Here is a 17,225-nt window from a genome sequence, read left to right on the forward strand (position 1 = left end):
AGCACCGGTATCTATAAACAAATGGTAAATAGTGCGGGCGCTCGATGCGATGGAGACTCACGTGCTAACTTTGGTGTCGCCATCGTAAGCAAACTAATCATCGTCCTCTTCGGCGGCAGCAGTCCGTGAGCAGTAGTGCCCGCTGGGCTGCTTCTGCAGAGCGACTCCTCGATGTCATCACGTCGCTGATACTGTACACAATCACTGGCTGACAGGAGGATGTGGAATCCTCAGGGTTCACTCTGTGGACCATGGCGCATGGAGCACCAGCTAGCAGCAGCCATTTCGTTACCAAACAACGCACAGGGGCTGGTTGACCGATAAGCATGTGTCTGTCTGTTGTGCAGGAGTGTATCTGGACGGGCTCTGTGTGCAGCACCAGAGGCCCATGCTGGAGGGGGGAACCCTGGGTAGTAAGGGCCACACTCTGGTGGTGGTGCCCCACCTCACGCAGTCCTACGGCCCGGCCGGGGCCAACAACGTGAAGGCCATCCCTCTCTGCACCCTCAAGAACTTCCCTCACCGCATAGAGCACACGCTGCAGGTCAGGCCTGATGCGCCGCTCGAGGGATCCATAGTAGATTCCGGAGGAAAGTTGTTGCATATGACCTTTGATGTATATTGGGTTGGGTTTGACCCTGGGAAATGGGAAACGGAGAGAAGCAGACTGCTTCGATGTACAAATCGACATCTTATGTCCATTTCAAAGATGTGTTTGTGTGTGTGCTCTGCATGCTGGGGGCTGGCTAAGCCCCCGTGCATGGCATGACTCGTGCTGCTGTTGGGAGGGTTTGACGCACAGCTCCTAAACTGACGGGCAAGGCCTTGGCATGGCCACCCACTGGGATTACACCACCAACCCTCTGTCGCCCTATTCCAACGTTGGCTGAACGTTAGCCCAGCCACATAGGGCTACACTCATCTCTTAATCCCCCCCCCCCCCCCCGCCCCCCTCCCCCCCCCAACACACATGCAACTTGTTTAAGGCAGAAAGCCCTTTACTCGCGTGAACTCAACTTGGCCCAGAGTGAATAAGCTTTGGAGCGCGAGCAAAGACGAAGGGCTGGTTGCTAGTGAAACTAACTGATCAATTAATATATTTTCTATTGCAGTGGGCTCGAGACCAGTTTGAAGGGCTCTTCAAGCAACCGGCTGAAAACGTGAACCAGTACTTGAAGTAAGTCATTCCTACACGACATGGGTGACGCTTTAAGTCGTGGCAATAATGATCAGCTCACTTGCTTGTTCTAATATTGTTGACCACTACACCCACACACAGAGAAACACACAGACAAACGTACAGCCCATTATCTGTTGTCAACCAACCACAATGAGGTCGAATGAGTACTATCTGAGCCACAGTGTTGTAGAGTGGAGCCCGGTTGTGGCGCATTGTGGGTAAAAAGGGCCTGCTGGGTAAAAAAACCTCTGTGGGGGAGGGGGGGGGGGGCGCCTCTCTCTCATGTAGGCCTCAGAGACCGTGCCTTACAAGCAGTCCACCAAATGGACCCACTAATGAGTTTACAGTGGTGGTCAGCCTCAACAGCTGTTCTGTTATGACTGTATGGTTGAGCCTCTCTCTGGGGGGCTCGAGCATGACAGTGTGTCTGAACTCAGGTCCTTAAAGCCGTCCTAATCCAGAGCTGTCAGAGGGTCTTCCACAGGCTCCGGTTATCTGCGGCAGGGTTAACGGAAGCCCTCTAAATGGCGGAGGAGCCCATTTGCTCGTGAAGAGGGGAAGGACACCCTAGAGCAGAGAGTGTACGATGCAGACTCGGCAGTTTTACCCACTTCTGTAGTAACCCCAGTTTCTTTGTGTCCTGAAGCGAGCTACGCATCTGAGCACAGGAAGACAATGATTATAGCGTCTGAGACAGTAACCATGAAGGGGAGGAATAAACCGTCCAATAAACAAGCCCCTCTACACAACCATATGTACGCTGGGAAACAAAATGCATTCTCACTTCCTGTTTAGACCCCTGTAAGTGAGACGGCTGCAGGATGTTAGCTGCTGGTTTAGAAGTCTGACCACGGCAGAGCGGGCTGTTTAGAGAGAGCTGGCTGGAGTGTTTACAGAGGAAGCTGGGTCATAGCTCCGAACACCACCAGAACCACAACACCCAGCCCTTCCTGTCTCTCCCCTCAGCCGCAAGGTCACGTGACCGCTTTCAGTGAGGGACGTCTGACCACCTGCCCCTCACAACCTCGGTTTAATAATATATACGAGAGGCAAATGCTCTCGGCTCCGCCTTTGACTTGACAGAGATTGAGCAGTCTTTGAGGGCGTCTTTCAGTTTGGCATGTTCAGGTGTTGGCTACTTTCGCCGTGGTGTTGTTTTTGTTTTCACATTTACGGTTGGAATTTCAGACCAGCCTTGGCTGAACAATGGAAGTCAATCCTGTGGTCGGGAGGGGGGAATGAGGGGGGGGGGGGGGATGAGGGGGGGGGGCTCAGCCTTGAGGAGGCGAGAGGCAGTGTGCTAGGTCGTGTCGTGAGACCTTGAGACGGTTCAATCAGCCTCGAATCCACAAACTCATCCGTGCCCACCCATCTTGCGTCATCCCTCATTGTTCTCCGTCATTCTGCTGAGTCTCCCTCCACTTGACCAGGATTACACAGTGGGGAGGGGGGCATTAGCTGCTCCTTATCTAACCGCCGGCCCTGCCGCTCCCTGGGTTGCAGAGATGCCGGCTTCCTGGAGAGGACCCTGGGCCTGGGGGAGGTCGAGGCCCTGGAGGTGCTGGAGGGGGTGTGGGCCAGCGTGGGGGGCCGGCGTCCGGCCGGCTGGGAGGCCTGTGTGAGCTGGGCCCGACTCCGCTGGGAGACCCTCTACAACAACGACATCCGCCAGCTGCTGCACTGCTTCCCGCAAGGACAGGTAACGACGCCTAAACGCAGTCGACGCACGCAAACGCACGCACGCGTGGAAACCGCTCTTCTGCTCGTGGACACGCGGGGGCGCTGCAGATGTAGCTCCCGATTCTCCCGATTCGGAAGAGACGGTCTGTTGGTGTCTGCTCTGTCGGACGTCACGTGCTCCTGTCACACCTGAGGGAGCTCCGAGGGGTTAGCCCCAGCCCAAACACCCCCCCCCCCCCCCCCCCTCTGACCCTGCTCTGACGACCGTCTCTGTCTAGTCCATTCACTCAGCCCCTTTCCCCCCTGCAAGATATGGGTCAATAGAAATTCCTCTGACCAAGACTGATTTCATTCCAGTCGTATCCTGTTAAAGCCTTACTGGGGGGGAGGGAGGGTGGGTCCGACAGTCAGAAATGCACAGCATTTTTGTTCTAAGTCCCCTGGGAAAGTTCTAGTCGTGGTTTTTTTTTACACTCCTACAGCCAAGGAATGAGTCACCGAGAAGGAACGGGCCGCGTCACTCCCACTGGAACACGACCGTCCTCAGCTCGCGGTGCTGCTCGACGCCACGGCATCTGTCTGTTCCATACGCGACCTGAGGAAGTATGATGAAGCAGCCGTTGGCCAACCCTCTGTTTTGATGCAAACCCTCAGACTGCATGTCAGTTAGGCTCTTATTGAGCCAGACGGTGATATTGAGCAAGCAGAAGCGGTGTTGTGAGACAAGGGCTGTGTGGTAACACGGCTCTGGTGTCACCGTGGTAACGCCGCGGTCCTGCGGTGTTCAGCTCAAGGCTGACAGGGGACGCACAGCTGGAGGTCAAAGGGCACTAATAGAGGTGACAGGGTGGGTCAGAGGTCAAACTTAATGATATACCGATACAAGGGGACACATGAGGATGAAGGAGGAGGAGAAGAGATGGACCGTTGTAGGTTCGTGCTGATACAGTTCCAAGTGCTCAAATGTAGGCTTCGACTAATCACATGTGGACGCACCCGTCTGAAACCTTGCACCCCTTGAACCATCGCCTATCAAAACAGTCTGCACGTCGACTAGCGTGAGACAGATAGCCCGCAGACAAGAGAAAGCTGTGTGTGGGGCGTAGATGATACAGTAGATAGGCCTCAGCTCCTGTGGAGAGACTCCCCTGCAGGGTGAGGTGATGTGGAGGTAGAGAGATGAGCCTCTCTGCTCTGCCATATGGGCCTGGGCCCTACAGATCAAAGGCTTGGAGCTGCTGTGTTCTTCCGTCAGGGCAACAAACTGTGTGTTTTGAGCACACCTGATAAGTGCATTAGTCTGTGTGGCCTGTGGAATGGCAGATGATCACAGCCTGGGGAAGGGAACTTTGTGGAATCTGTTGGAAGGATGTGGAAGAAGAAGTTCCAATTGGATTTTAGTTTAAGGATTTGAAGTGTAAGAATACCTTCACAAATTGGTTTATGGTTAGTTTTATACATCGTTTTTAAAGTCAGTTCATCCAAAAATAAAGGCTTGTGAGTTTCAGTTTCTTTTGTGGTTTATGCTTGTGTTGTGATTTCTTTGTTTTTTTTTCCAGTGGTTTATGCATAGGTATGATTTTGTTGATGAAACTCATACCACCACTGATATGCTCTTCCCAGATTTGGATTAGTCATGGGCAGTCACATGAAAACTTGCCCTGGTCAGAACTGGATCTTCTTTCTGTAGTCATTACAAATGAGAAACGGGATTGTTCAAGGGGTTTTTCCTCGCTCTTCTTGTTACACTTTACATTTCATTCATTTCGAATATATTTTTTTTTAATCCGACGGGACAAACAAATACTGCCCACAGAAAGCACAGGTTACGGGTCAGACGTGCATGGTTCTCCAGTATTTCAGTGGTACAACAATAACACCTCGACTGCTCTCTTCTCTTCAGTTGACAAGTTCAGGACTGCCCTTCTGGTCTGGAGCGAAGAGGTGTCCACATCCTCTCATCTTTGACCCCAACAATGTAAGTACCTGCCCAATCTTCCCTATCCATGTAGAACTTATCTCCCATACAACCTCAACGACCCACTCTGGGCCCTTGTAAGGGCCAGTGGGAAGCTGATAACAGCCCGCATTCTCCACGAGCAAACCTTACCTCACCTACAACCCCTGTTTGACAATACCTGCTCCCCACCAAATGGGATAACATCTATCTACCCCCATCACCACCTCCACCCTCACACACACACACACATGCACTGGCTCAGACACACACACACACACACACACATACGATAGGGTCATTGAGATGAAAGCTGGTCGAGAAGAGTCTAAAGTGTGAAGCCTGCTCGACCTGACACCACAGCCCCCTCTCTCCTCCCCCTCACTGGGATTCTGCTCTCGTCGTTCTCTCCTTCTTCTCTCCTTCCATCCTACCCTCTCACTTCATCTCCCCTCTTGTCCTTTCATCTGATCGTCTTCTTCTCCTATCCCCTGTTTCTCCTTTGCCGGGTCCCGCTCCCCCCCTCCAGTCTTCACCTTCTGCCTCTCTCTCTCTCTGCCTCTCTCTCTGTCTCTCTTTCTCTCTCTCTCTCTGTCTCTCTGTTTCTCTCTCTCTCTGTCTCTCTGTCTCTCTTTCTCTCTCTCTGTGTCTCTGTCTGTCTCTGTCTCTCTCTCTCTCTCTCTCTCTTTCTCTGTCTCTCTCTCTCTCTCTCTCTCTGCCTCTCTCTCTGTCTCTTTCTCTCTCTCTTTCTCTCTCTCTCTCTGCCTCTCTCTCTCTCTGCCTCTCTCTCTCTCTCTCTCTCTCTCTGCCTCTCTCTCTGCCTCTCTCTCTGCCTCTCTCTCTGCCTCTCTCTCTCTCTCTCTGCCTCTCTCTCCCTCTCCCTCTGCCTCTCTCTCTCTCCTCCTGTGAGGTGTTGTCACCTCATACTGGGTCTGAACCTGTCGTTCCGACACACAATGGCACAGCAACAAAGGGTGGGATCCAGGAATGCAGGCTCGTCCATCAGCACACACTGCGCTCTGTAAACAAGCCGTTCACTACCTTCAACCGCCTTTTAGATAGCAGTGTGAATCAGTGATAGCAGTGTGAATCAGCAGTCTTATTTCCACTCAATGGGTGGATAGTTTGGGGAAACCATTTTTTTTTAAAGGGTCTTTGTCATTCTGGGATTAGTAGTCATAATGTTGGATTTTCAGAGTGTTGTAACTGTGGATCTTCTATGACAGTCAGACCTGGCTTACTCCCTTCCATTTATCACCACCTGGGTGTTGTTTATATTGTTGCTCATGCAGCCTGGTCATGAGATGTCAAACGTTTCCACAACCTTTTACCCTCCATGATGACAAGGTTTTGCCTCGAGTTGGCCGTTGAGAGGCATAACCATTGAACTGACCCGTTTTCGAGGGTCACTGATAGCTTGTCTTGTGCTGTCGTGTACGCAGACCACCCATATGGACTATGTGGTGGCGGCAGCCAACCTGTATGGGCAGACCTACGGGATAGCCGGGAGCAGAGACTACGCCGCCGTCCGGAAGGTTCTGGAGAAGGTCCCCGTGCCCGCCTTCAGCCCCAAGTCTACGGTGAAGATCCACGTGACGGACCAGGAGATGGAGGAGGACAAGGCGAAGCGGATCGCTGACGTCGGTAAGGAAATCTCCCCCGTTCCCCTCGCCTCAGCCTGTGTCCCAGCCTCTCGCCGCGTGGCCCGTGACGCGCGTCTGTCTTTGCAGACCAGCGTCGACTGGAGGAACTCGAGAGGAAGCTAGCCCTTCCAGCGCAGAGGAGCTCCGCCATGGAGATGCACCCGGCAGACTTTGAGAAGGTAACGAGAGCGAATGTGAACGCTGCTCACGCTGCGCGACGCGGGCCCCTCAGACACGCTGGCGGCTGGACCTCCGCGGGGGGGAGGGGGGGGAGCCCATGTTCACGCCTGCAGGGTGTTTCATCTGTGGGGACCTCAGTGAGCCATGTCTGCCCTGGCTGCTGAAACAGCCCTGTGCGTTGTGGCGCTCCTCGGTGGCTCTGACACAACAGAGGGCAGCCCTGTGTGAGCCCACATCCTGCTGGAGGCGCCGCGAGGACAACAGAGCAGCGCAGTGAGCATGGGGCCTGAGGAGCCTGTTGTTAAGACTCTATGTAAGAGGTCTGTCTCGTCTCTGAGGACCTCTGTTTGCCCCTGCCCCTCCACCTCGTCCCCCCGGTCTTTGAAGTGACACACTCTACAGCCCCGGAGGGCGGCCGCCTCCTCAATAACCCCTTTCTTTGTGCGACCATTCACTGTCGTATAGACGACTCCCCCCCCCCCCCCCCCCCCCCCTTGTCTCCTCTTCCTCCTCCTCCTCTTTTGTCTTGCAATCGCCCTCTTTTCTCTCCATCCGTCGTCCGGCAAACGTGAAGTCACGGGGGGAGTCGAGGCGCGTCGGGTGGGGGGGTTAGGTAAGCCGAGTGTGCATCAGGCGTCTCCCGGAGACCCGCACGGCGTTCTTCCTCCTCCTCCTCTTCCTCCTCCTCCAGACCCGCTGAGGTCATGCTGTGGACGTCCGGAATGTGCGGAGGTGGATTCCAGGAGCGTCAGGTTGCCACTGTAGACCCCTCCCCCCCCCCCCCCAGAGCCCCCCAGCTGTCCCTGAGTGACTGTCACCTCACCCCTGCCTTTGAGGGCTCCGCCATGACCTCACCGCTTCTGTCGCTCACGGGAGAAGAGAGGATCTCTCGACGAGTCACGGGTACGACTATCATTCAAGTGACACAGCGACAAAGGCTCCCTTCGGATCACGTCATTGGCACAGTTGCCGGTGCTGTGGTTGGTGTAGATGACATAGCAGATAGGGAACAACTCGGGGGCCCGTCCCTACGGTGATTTGGTCAAACATCATGTTGTTTTGACCTGTCAAGGTATTCCCCCACCTTCTGAAAGTAACGTTTATGATTTCCTTTCCAGGATGATGACAGCAACTTCCACATGGACTTTATTGTCGCCGCGTCCAACCTCCGGGCGGAGAACTACGAGATCCCTGCAGCCGACAGACACAAGGTGTGAACAGAGCCTGCTCACCGGTCTGAAGTGACGCTGAGGAGGTGGAGGGAGGGTTTTACAGGGAAACTCTCTTCCCTGGGGCGGTGTTGCATCTCTGCAGCACCACAACTGCCCCCCCCCCCCCCACCCCCCCCCTGGGGGGCCGCAGAGCGTTCGCTGGCTGGGGGGCCCGGGGAGAGCGGGCACCATTCACCTTTTGTTCCTGAGGCAGAAGTAATCACAGCACTTTACCTGCCTGTCTCCTGAGACCTGCTACCTGAGACACAGACTGGGGCCCACACACACACGCACCACCCCCACACACACACACCACCCCCACACACACACATACCCACCACCCACACACATACACACTCACAGATGGGGCTTGGGTGGGAGCGAGGGGTAAACAAAGGGTGACACTAGTGTTTTTCCATCGTTAATGATACTGGAACCCTCCTCTACTGTTTTGGTCTCCACGTCTCTTTGATGTGAAACCGCACAACGGTCTCCGCGCGACATGTGACGCTTCCGGACTTTTCCAACCGCCTCTCTCCTTCTCCCCCATTGGCAGAGCAAGCTCATCGCCGGGCGGATCATACCGGCCATAGCGACGACCACGGCGGTGGTGGCCGGCCTGATGTGCGTGGAGCTGTACAAGCTGGTCCTGGGCCTGCCCGCCATCTCCTCCTACCGCTCGTCCTACATCAACATGGCCGTCCAGCTGTTCGTCCTCTCCCAGCCCTGCCCGCCTCGCCGTTTCACCGTGAGTCACACACAAACACACGCGCCCGCGCACGCCGAGTCGCGCGGTGGCGAGCACTTGAAAGAGCCTTTATGCCGCGTCGCAGACCTCTTCTGTGGAGGCGAGTCGCGTTTAAGCCGGGCTCGGTGGCTCCGCTTCGCCTGTAAATCTCTTCGGCCTCGTGTAGAATCCCCTACTTCCTCCCAGGAGAGCGTTGGAGCAGCGAGGGGAGTTGAGCCCTGCTCAAGTGTGAATCCGTGGCCCATAAGCTGGGCGTTTAGCACTCTCCACCCTGACGAGCGCTCCAGGTTAGGTGCCCGGGGGGCGACTGTGCAGCCTCCTCATCCGAGCCGGGCCGCGGCTGTGTTTGCACAGCCCCGGCCGACTCCGTGCGCAAAGAAACCCACTTCCGAGCGAAAAGAGAAACGGCCCCTTGTCCCCCGAATGGAGGAGGCCTTCAGTCAACTTCAGGCTTAGAGGGTTTTTACTGGATCTGGCGCTCGCCGGGCTCGAAAAACCCCCTCGGCGGAAAACAGGCGCCGGCTCGCGAGAAACCCAAACCGTTTCCAGGGTCTAGCTTGGGGGAGCTGGCCTGGTGAGGTCATGTAGCGAGCTCAACCCCCCCCCAACATCACCTCACCCTGTCTTCCTCACCTCCTGAGGGGCTCTGACCTCACAGCAGTCCCGGTCCCGTCAGTGGGGGGGGGGGGGGTCCTGACAGCAGGGTCGTGGGGGGTCAGAGAAGAGGGTAACCCTGTCTCCTGGGACCCGAGGCAACGGCGAGGGGGGCCCTTTGAGACAGTCTGGGTCTGGTTACTGCTCCGCTTGGAGCCTGGCAGGCTGCAGCTGCATGGCAGGCTGCCCTGATGACAGTTCCTGCTGGGCCCGCGGCCCCCCTCTCCCCCCCCCCCCCCCCCCCCCCGCCGTGCTGGGGGGGCTGCAGGCCGGCCTCTCTCCCCTCACCCAGAGCAACACTGGACTGGACGCTCTGTCCTCACAGACTCGCGCTTTTCTCAGGGCCTCCCGCTCCCGCACGACAAACATAGCTCACCGGAACGTGCTGGAATGTAGCTATGACTCGCTGCATAGATACATACAGACACACATGCGCAAACCACACACACACACTCTTTCTCTCTCTCTCACACACACACCACACACCTGCCTGCATATTGCTATCTTCCTTCTGTCTCTCCGACACTGTAACTTAAACATGTTCCTTTGCCAGACTGGAAAACACCTCGAATGGAAAAGGCGATTCACCCCGTCTGCTCCGTAACTGTAACAACTGAACAGCTGTCGGACAGGAGTGGTATCATGGAGCATTGAGATCTCTCGGCTATGCGCGGAGGATGAACACACGCTCTTGAAGTTTCCCCGTCAGTTCGATGGGAAGTATTCGGCGGGCACGCGAGCGCGCCGTGCACACGAACACAAGCGGTTTGGTGTTCCTCCCGCTGGCTCTCTGCTCCTCTATCTCCCCCACGTCAGGCCTTATCTCCATGGCCCTCTCCGGCTCAGAGTCGGGAGACAGGCCCAACACGTGTCATCCCCACGCCACCATGAGCGATGAGCCCGGCGTGTGTGCATGTCTCACGTGTGTGTGTGTGTGTTGCAGCAGTCAAGAGAGCAGATGAGATCACTGCTCCGCCCGCCTGACGGAGAGGAGGGTGGCGTCGCTCTTGTCGGGAGAGGGACGTGCGCTCCTGACATCTCAGGTTTTGGAATAGAGCGAGTGCGCGCGCGCGTGCGCGTGTTCACCTCCCAGTGAGCGCGCCGCTGCAGCTGCAGGTTGAGGGGAGAAGTCCTCTGGAGAGAGGCCAGCGCTGGGGTCAGCTTACCCTGGCTCACCTTGACTGCGTTTGTGGACGTGCTGCTGCTGCGCGTGTGTGTGTGTGTGTGTGTGTGTGTGTGAGTGTGTGTGTGAAGGGCAAGCTGTTGGGCCAGATGGAGGGGATGGCGCGAAGGCGAGGTGCAGAGGGAGGAGCCGGCTGGACTCCCTCTCGTCAGTCTACCCAGTGGTCATGTCGGTGAGGAGCCACGGAAGTTTCCAGCTGCGGACCCCCTCAGGCAGCTCCCCTCTCCTGCTGCCTGCCGTCCCGGGCATATATCTTCAGGCTGTCACAACAACGCGGTGTCGCAGCCAGGCGGCCGCGCGCGGTCTCGTCCCGGGCCGTGCGTTTGAAATGCAGCGTTATCGTTTTTTTTTTCTTTCTTTCTTTCTTCTCTCGCCCGTCTCCGTCCTCTCCCCGCGCCAGACTAAATATCCTTCGGGATTAAGGGAGGCTTTACGAGGCTGCGTCTGAAGCCAGTGCAGCTGTCCACTCTCACTGGCGAGCAGGCGTGATGTGCTGGGGGGGGGGGGGGGCTCGGTTTACCTCCATATCCCTGATGTAGACCCCCCCCCCCTCCTCCACCCCACACCGTGGCCCACCGTGGAGATGTTACTGATGGAAAAGGGAGGGTCGACTGTAGCCCCCGTCCCCCCCGTCCCCCGTCCCCCAGAGGCCAGACCTCCCACAGGACAGTTGTCTCGAACAGGACAAACAGCTGGTTCCCTCAATAGGAAACTCCGTCCTGTATAAATATGGCAACGAACGGGTAGTGGGCCATGTGACCTCCCTCCCTCTCTGTGTTGATGTTTTGATGTTGGGGACCAGATGTGGGCCATGAAGAGAGGAATAACTTGAGTGGTGTGGAGTGCACTGAAACCTGACTTTTATTTTTACCACCGATGACTATCTGAGGAATGACACGGGGCTAAACAAAGCTAGCGCCGACTTGAAATCCTGCTTCCTTATTTCTCGCCGCCGCCGCCATGGTGTTTTCCATCTCCAGTTCCTGCTGTCATGGATACGGCTTTTGAGGACTGCTGAGGGAGCTTTTAAACGGCGCTGTTACCTATTTAATACGCCTCCTTAGCGCAGATGGGCTCGCATTCTTTCACAGTGGAGTCATGTGATATTTTATCAGAACCCACAGGGGGACTTGGGGCTCGCACTGCTCTCTGTGGTGGGACGGTCTGAGGCGTGGATTTACCGAGACCCCCCCCCCCCCAGAGATACATAGATAGTGTTACCCCAGCACAGAGCAACTGGACGGGTTATCTAGGCTTTCAGCGCCCTGTGTGTGTGTGGATCAGGGTGTGGGTGAGGAGGGGCGGGCCCTAATGATGCCCCCGAGTGCTCTTGACTGGAACCACAGGAGAAGGGGGAGGAGGGTGGGGGGCGGGGGGGGGAGTAAGGCAGAAACATGACCCCGGGGGGGCTAAATGGCTGTGAAGTGAAGAGTCTAGCCAGGCGTTCAAGCATTCAGTCAAGCAGTCTCGCTTGTCTCCTCCGCTCTGCTCCACACTCCTCCCAGCCCAGCATTCTAGCTGTAGTCTACCCATCTGACCCAGACACACACACACTTCCCACGTGTCTTCTGGTTCAAACCAGCAGTAATCCCTGCCCCCGTGCCCCACCTTACCCTCCCTCTGCCCTAATTGAATCAGCAGCGTTGGAGGCGAGCCCCCCCCCCCCCCCCCCCCCCGAGTTCCCGTGAAGCTCCTCCCCCCCCGCGCTCACACTGCAGCTTCGTGACGTGGCGTGCACCACCTCCCGCCATGTCCCGCCTCGGCAGGAAGCGCCGTATTGAAACCAGATTGGGGTTTTTTCCTCTCTCCCAGAGAGCCGTCTGTGACCCGGCTGCTCTGCGGGGCGCGCCTCGCGGCCTCAGCCGCACGACCGCTCTCCCTCCCTCCCTCTGTCTGACCCCAGCTCCTCCGCTCCCCGGCTAGGAGAGGAGTGACATTCTTTCACTCTCTCTTTCCGTTTCTCGGTGTGTGTGTGTGTGGTGCGGTGAGGATGCTGCTGCTGGTGTCACCCTGGTTTCGGGGCTTCTCTGTGCGGGCTGCTGTGCCAAGGTGGGGGGGGGGGGAGAGTGTGCGTGAGGAGTGGAGAGTGGGGGGGGGGGGGTCCTCTCTAATCGCAGGGGGGCACACGTGTGGTGCAAAAATCACAGGGCCAGAGTGAATAGGAGCGAGATAAAGACGTAAGGAGAGATTCGGCCCAGCGTGCGGTCGGGGGTTGTGTGTGTGTGTGTGTGTGTGTGTGCGTGTGCGTGTGTGTGTGTGTGCGTGTGATAATATGATCCTCCTCAGGGACGTGCAGCGTGTAGCTGTGTTGTGGAGGTGTAACTCTAGACGGGTGAATAGCACTTACAGGATAATGAGTGATCAGGGACGAACACACACTGCTTGGTGCCTTCTGGTGCCCCTCGCTGCCTTGTTTGCTTTGCGATCGCCGGTTTTAACACCCTAACACACGCTGCGTGTGTGTGTGTGTAAAAAGTTGTACTGGTCCAGACTTTTTCGCCACACGGAGTCAGTGAGTGGAACTTGGATACTCTTCAAAGTGTGTGTGTGTGTGTGTGTTTGTGTCCATCACCTGGGCAGGCTATAGTAAGAATGTCAGGTCTTCGTTGAGCAGACACTTTTAGCCAAAGCGACATACGCAAACAACCTTTTGATCCGCAGTCAAAGGCTCTACCCCTGAGCTACCCACATCCCAGGCTACTCTGTTCTGCTGGCCTGGCCAAGCCAGGGTCGGTTTCCTTCAGCCTGGATCTCAATCAGGCTACAGCCTAGCTCTCGAATGCCAACAGAGTACTGCCATGGTGTTGCCACTACGAGGAGAGAGCGTGCAGAGCTGCATATGGCCCATAGCTATCCTCCTTATGTTTGATAACTGTGTCCCCCAACGAATTCAGCCAGTAACAGATGACTCCAGACTCTAAACCCAGCATGCCTGTTCCTCCTCAGCCAACCAGGGAAGCTTGCAGAATATTCAGACGCCTCTGAATGTATTTTTCAGCCGTCAGCATCCCATAGTTGCCCGATGAGAGCAGATTTAGTCTCTCGGCATGTATTTGAAGGGCCCTGGGAAAGAGAAGGAGAAGGAAAGAGGGAACGAGAGAGAGAGAGAGAGAGAGGTAGAGGGAGGTAGAGAGAGGTGAGAGAGAGAAAGAGAGAGAGATGATCTCAGGCTATTCCGTTTGCTCTGTGGGATGATGAACTCGTGATGTTTCCCATCAAAGAGGCCCTCTGCCACTCCTGGCTCCATCCACACACATGGCACCGAGTTCTGCTCAGTAAAACCCGACTGTGGTTTTCTCCATGGCCCCCCTGCCGATCCCCTGTTCCCCCGGGCTGTTGTCGGTGACTCTGCCGGAGAATCACGTCTTCAGAGAGAGACGTGTTTTTTTTCAGGAAGTGGCCCTCATGAATGTGGGAGCCCTTTTATCACAACAGCTGGATTGACGTTATGAGACGAGCGTGTTTCCCCATCATTCCCCCGAGGGCGGGCGCGTTTGTTTGTGTGTGTGTGCCTGTTTGTGTGTGCCTGTGTGTGTGTGCCTGTTTGTGTGTGCCTGTGTGTGTGCCTGTGTGTGTGCCTGTGTGTGTGTGCCTGTGTGTGTGTGCCTGTGTGTGTGCCTGTTTGTGCGTGCCTGTTTGTGCGTGCCTGTTTGTGCGTGCCTGTTTGTGTGTGCCTGTGTGTGTGTGCCTGTTTGTGTGTGCCTGTGTGTGTGTGCCTGTTTGTGTGTGCCTGTGTGTGTGCCTGTGTGTGTGCCTGTGTGTGTGTGCCTGTGTGTGTGTGCTTGTTTGTGTGTGCCTGTTTGTGTGTGCCTGTTTGTGCGTGCCTGTTTGTGTGTGCCTGTGTGTGTGTGCCTGTGTGTGTGTGCCTGTTTGTGTGTGCCTGTGTGTGTGTGCTTGTTTGTGTGTGCCTGTTTGTGTGTGCCTGTTTGTGTGTGCCTGTTTGTGTGTGCCTGTTTGTGTGTGCCTGTGTGTGTGTGCCTGTGTGTGTGTGCCTGTGTGTGTGTGCTTGTTTGTGTGTGCCTGTTTGTGTGTGCCTGTTTGTGTGTGCCTGTTTGTGTGTGCCTGTGTGTGTGTGCCTGTGTGTGTGTGCCTGTGTGTGTGCCTGTTTGTGTGTGCCTGTGTGTGTGTGCCTGTTTGTGTGTGCCTGTGTGTGTGCCTGTGTGTGTGTGCCTGTGTGTGTGTGCCTGTGTGTGTGTGCCTGTGTGTGTGCCTGTGTGTGTGCCTGTGTGTGTCATTCCCGCTGGATGACATCGGTGTCTTTACGTAACTCGTGTGTACGGACGAGACAGTCGATTGATTTCATATACTCTGTTAGTTGGCCTCAGCATGTGCATTGCTGCCTGACTGCCGGACTGTTAGCCCTGCAGTCCTGGTGTGTCTGCGAGAGTGAGGAGAATGCTACGTAAATATGGGAACCAGATGAAAACTATTATCTCATTAAACTGATTTCCATGCAAACCTATCCTTGAGGAATGTGACCAGGCCCACTCAAAACCACCGCATGTCCAACAGGCTCACAAGTCCCTTCCAGTTTAGTCCTGTGAAAGCACGAGCGGCCGGCAGTCATTTGAACCCTCCTGAGGTATTTGTACTGTGGTAATCATGTGATCTGATCAACAGACTCATTTTCCCTCCGTGTTTATTGTGAACAGGAAAATATGAGTTATTTATCTGGAATGGCATTGCGTTCTCCATGTTTATGTCACTCTTTTCCCTCTCCCTCTCTCTCTCTCTCTCTCTCTCTCTCTCTCTCTCTCTCTCTCTCTCTCTCTCTCTCTCTCTCTCTCTCTCTCTCTCTCTCTCCTCTCTCACTCTCCTCTACCACTTGCTCTCTCTCACTGTCACTTTATCTCTATGTCTCTCTCACTCTCCTCTACCACTTGCTCTCTCGCACTGTCACTTTGTCTTTCACACCCAAGCGCACACAGGCCAACGCAACCACCCAGGCATCCCTGTGGGGGGAGGCTAATCACACCACATCAGCTGTGCGCCTCACACCTGATTCACAAATGTTTACTATGATCGGGACAGAGGTCCAACACGTGCTTTGTTATGATTCCAACCTCTCTCCCATCCATATACGAGGGAACTCAAATCGAGCGCGAATAAACAGCCCTTTGAACTGCGTTCCATAGCGCCTGCCTTAACCATAACAGAGAGAGGGACAAAGAGAAGGAGGGAGGGAGGGATGAAGGGAGGAAGGAGTGACATATGGGAGTTCTTAGAGGTCACCTGGTCCAGAGCTCCATGTGTGTCTGACTGAGGCGGAGTTCACGTGAAGGTGTCAGAGGTGGAGAGGAGAGGCCGGCCTGCTTCCTTCCAGACCCGGCCCCATTAGTGGGATCATTACCAGCATATCTGCTGCTGCTGCTGCTGGTCTCCCTGCTACCACTCCAGGCTACTGCTCTTCTAAAATGACCGCTTCTTTGTGTGCGTGTGTGTGTGCGTATGTGTGTATTTGCTTGTATGTGAGTGTGTGCATGCGTGTGCGTGTGTGTGTATGCGAGGAAAGAAACTTGTCCAAATTTGTAATGGAAAATAGAAATAAAATCCTTTATTGGTCTTAAATTCCAGCGGCACATGGAGCTGAGTGATTGGAGGAAGCCGCGTCCCTCAGGCTGTGGTTGTAGATAGTGTTTGTGGTCCTAATGAACGGGCCTGATGCACCTCCAGTGAGACAGGAAAGAGAACTCTCCGGTGGAACGACATGCTGCGCGTTTGGATCACTTCTCAAGTGTTCCACAAGGACATGAGTTGGCAGGAAGGAAGTAACGCGTTGTGCGTTTCCATTGCATAAACTCCCAACAGTATAACCATGTTTCGGCTCTGTATTCGTTTGGGGTTTGACAGAATATGATGGTCATGAGATTAAAGTGCAGACTGCACTTTAATTGGATGATATTTCATGCAATCTTTTGGACAACCCCTTTTCACAGATATTCCCTTTACTAAGATCTCTGAACAGATGACGTTGCTTATCAGAAAGTACTGAGTTGTAATCTCTTTTTGTATAACCGTTACATGTCATGACGTTCTGTGGGCTGACAACCCCACTTATTAACTGTTACTCTTTCCAGCAAAAACTACGAGCGTGTTTGCACTTCAGTGTCTGTGTACGATCATTCCGCAGTGAGCCATACTGTCCTCTTCCCCACTCTGAACAGTAGGGAATACTTAACCTCACGCCTGCAGGAGTCTGAGTCTGCGAGGCGGCTTCGACCAGTTAAGCGACGATGCGTAGATGTTTTGGGTGGTGTGTTTGTTTGTTTGTCCAGACGTGTGTGTGTGAGAGTTAATCCCAGATAAACAGGAGCATCCCATAATGAGTGTCCAGTGTTTGGGCCCCTGCTGGGCAGCAGGGCGGTGTGCTGATAAGAGCAGGGCAGGATCTGGGGGAGGGGCTGCTGGAGAGAGCCTGATCAAACAAAAAAAAACACACTTCCTGTGTTTTCTGTTCCACAAACGTTCGCATTTCGGAGAGGGCGCCGTGTTGCACCGTGTTGATTCCCAAAGCTACTCAGTTGAACCGTTTTGCTAAAACACTGTCAAAAACCAAAAATACAAACTTGGAACCACTGGTTGACACTGGTTTCGCAGCACGCATCCAGTCTTTCACACTCGTGATGAGTCACCCAGTGTGTCTGTGTGTTTTGGTCTCACCTACGTGTTACGGAAAATAACCGTGTGTAGGTGCTCAGGTCCGACAACCCCCCCCCCCCACACACACACACACACACCACTTCCTCTTCTGACAGGAAGCAGCTTGGGCCGCTGCTGAGTTTCTGTCCG

The 17,225-nt window shown here is 55.0% G+C and overlaps 1 protein-coding gene across 1 annotated transcript in view; it reads left to right on the forward strand.

The window, feature by feature from the left end:
- uba7 (ubiquitin-like modifier activating enzyme 7) overlaps positions 1-17,225 on the forward strand; it is a 32,884-nt gene that overhangs the window by 4,670 nt on the left and 10,989 nt on the right. Inside the window, exons 14-21 of the mRNA XM_084705624.1 lie at positions 348-544; positions 1,113-1,177; positions 2,684-2,879; positions 4,764-4,838; positions 6,260-6,461; positions 6,548-6,639; positions 7,759-7,851; positions 8,408-8,599. Coding sequence (XP_084561750.1) covers positions 348-544; positions 1,113-1,177; positions 2,684-2,879; positions 4,764-4,838; positions 6,260-6,461; positions 6,548-6,639; positions 7,759-7,851; positions 8,408-8,599 — 1,112 coding nt within the window. The remainder of the gene's footprint in view (positions 1-347; positions 545-1,112; positions 1,178-2,683; positions 2,880-4,763; positions 4,839-6,259; positions 6,462-6,547; positions 6,640-7,758; positions 7,852-8,407; positions 8,600-17,225) is intronic.

This window comes from Hypomesus nipponensis, chromosome 9, assembly GCF_054491055.1.
Source record: "Hypomesus nipponensis isolate SF chromosome 9, ASM5449105v1, whole genome shotgun sequence".
In the NCBI taxonomy this organism is placed as follows: domain Eukaryota; kingdom Metazoa; phylum Chordata; class Actinopteri; order Osmeriformes; family Osmeridae; genus Hypomesus; species Hypomesus nipponensis.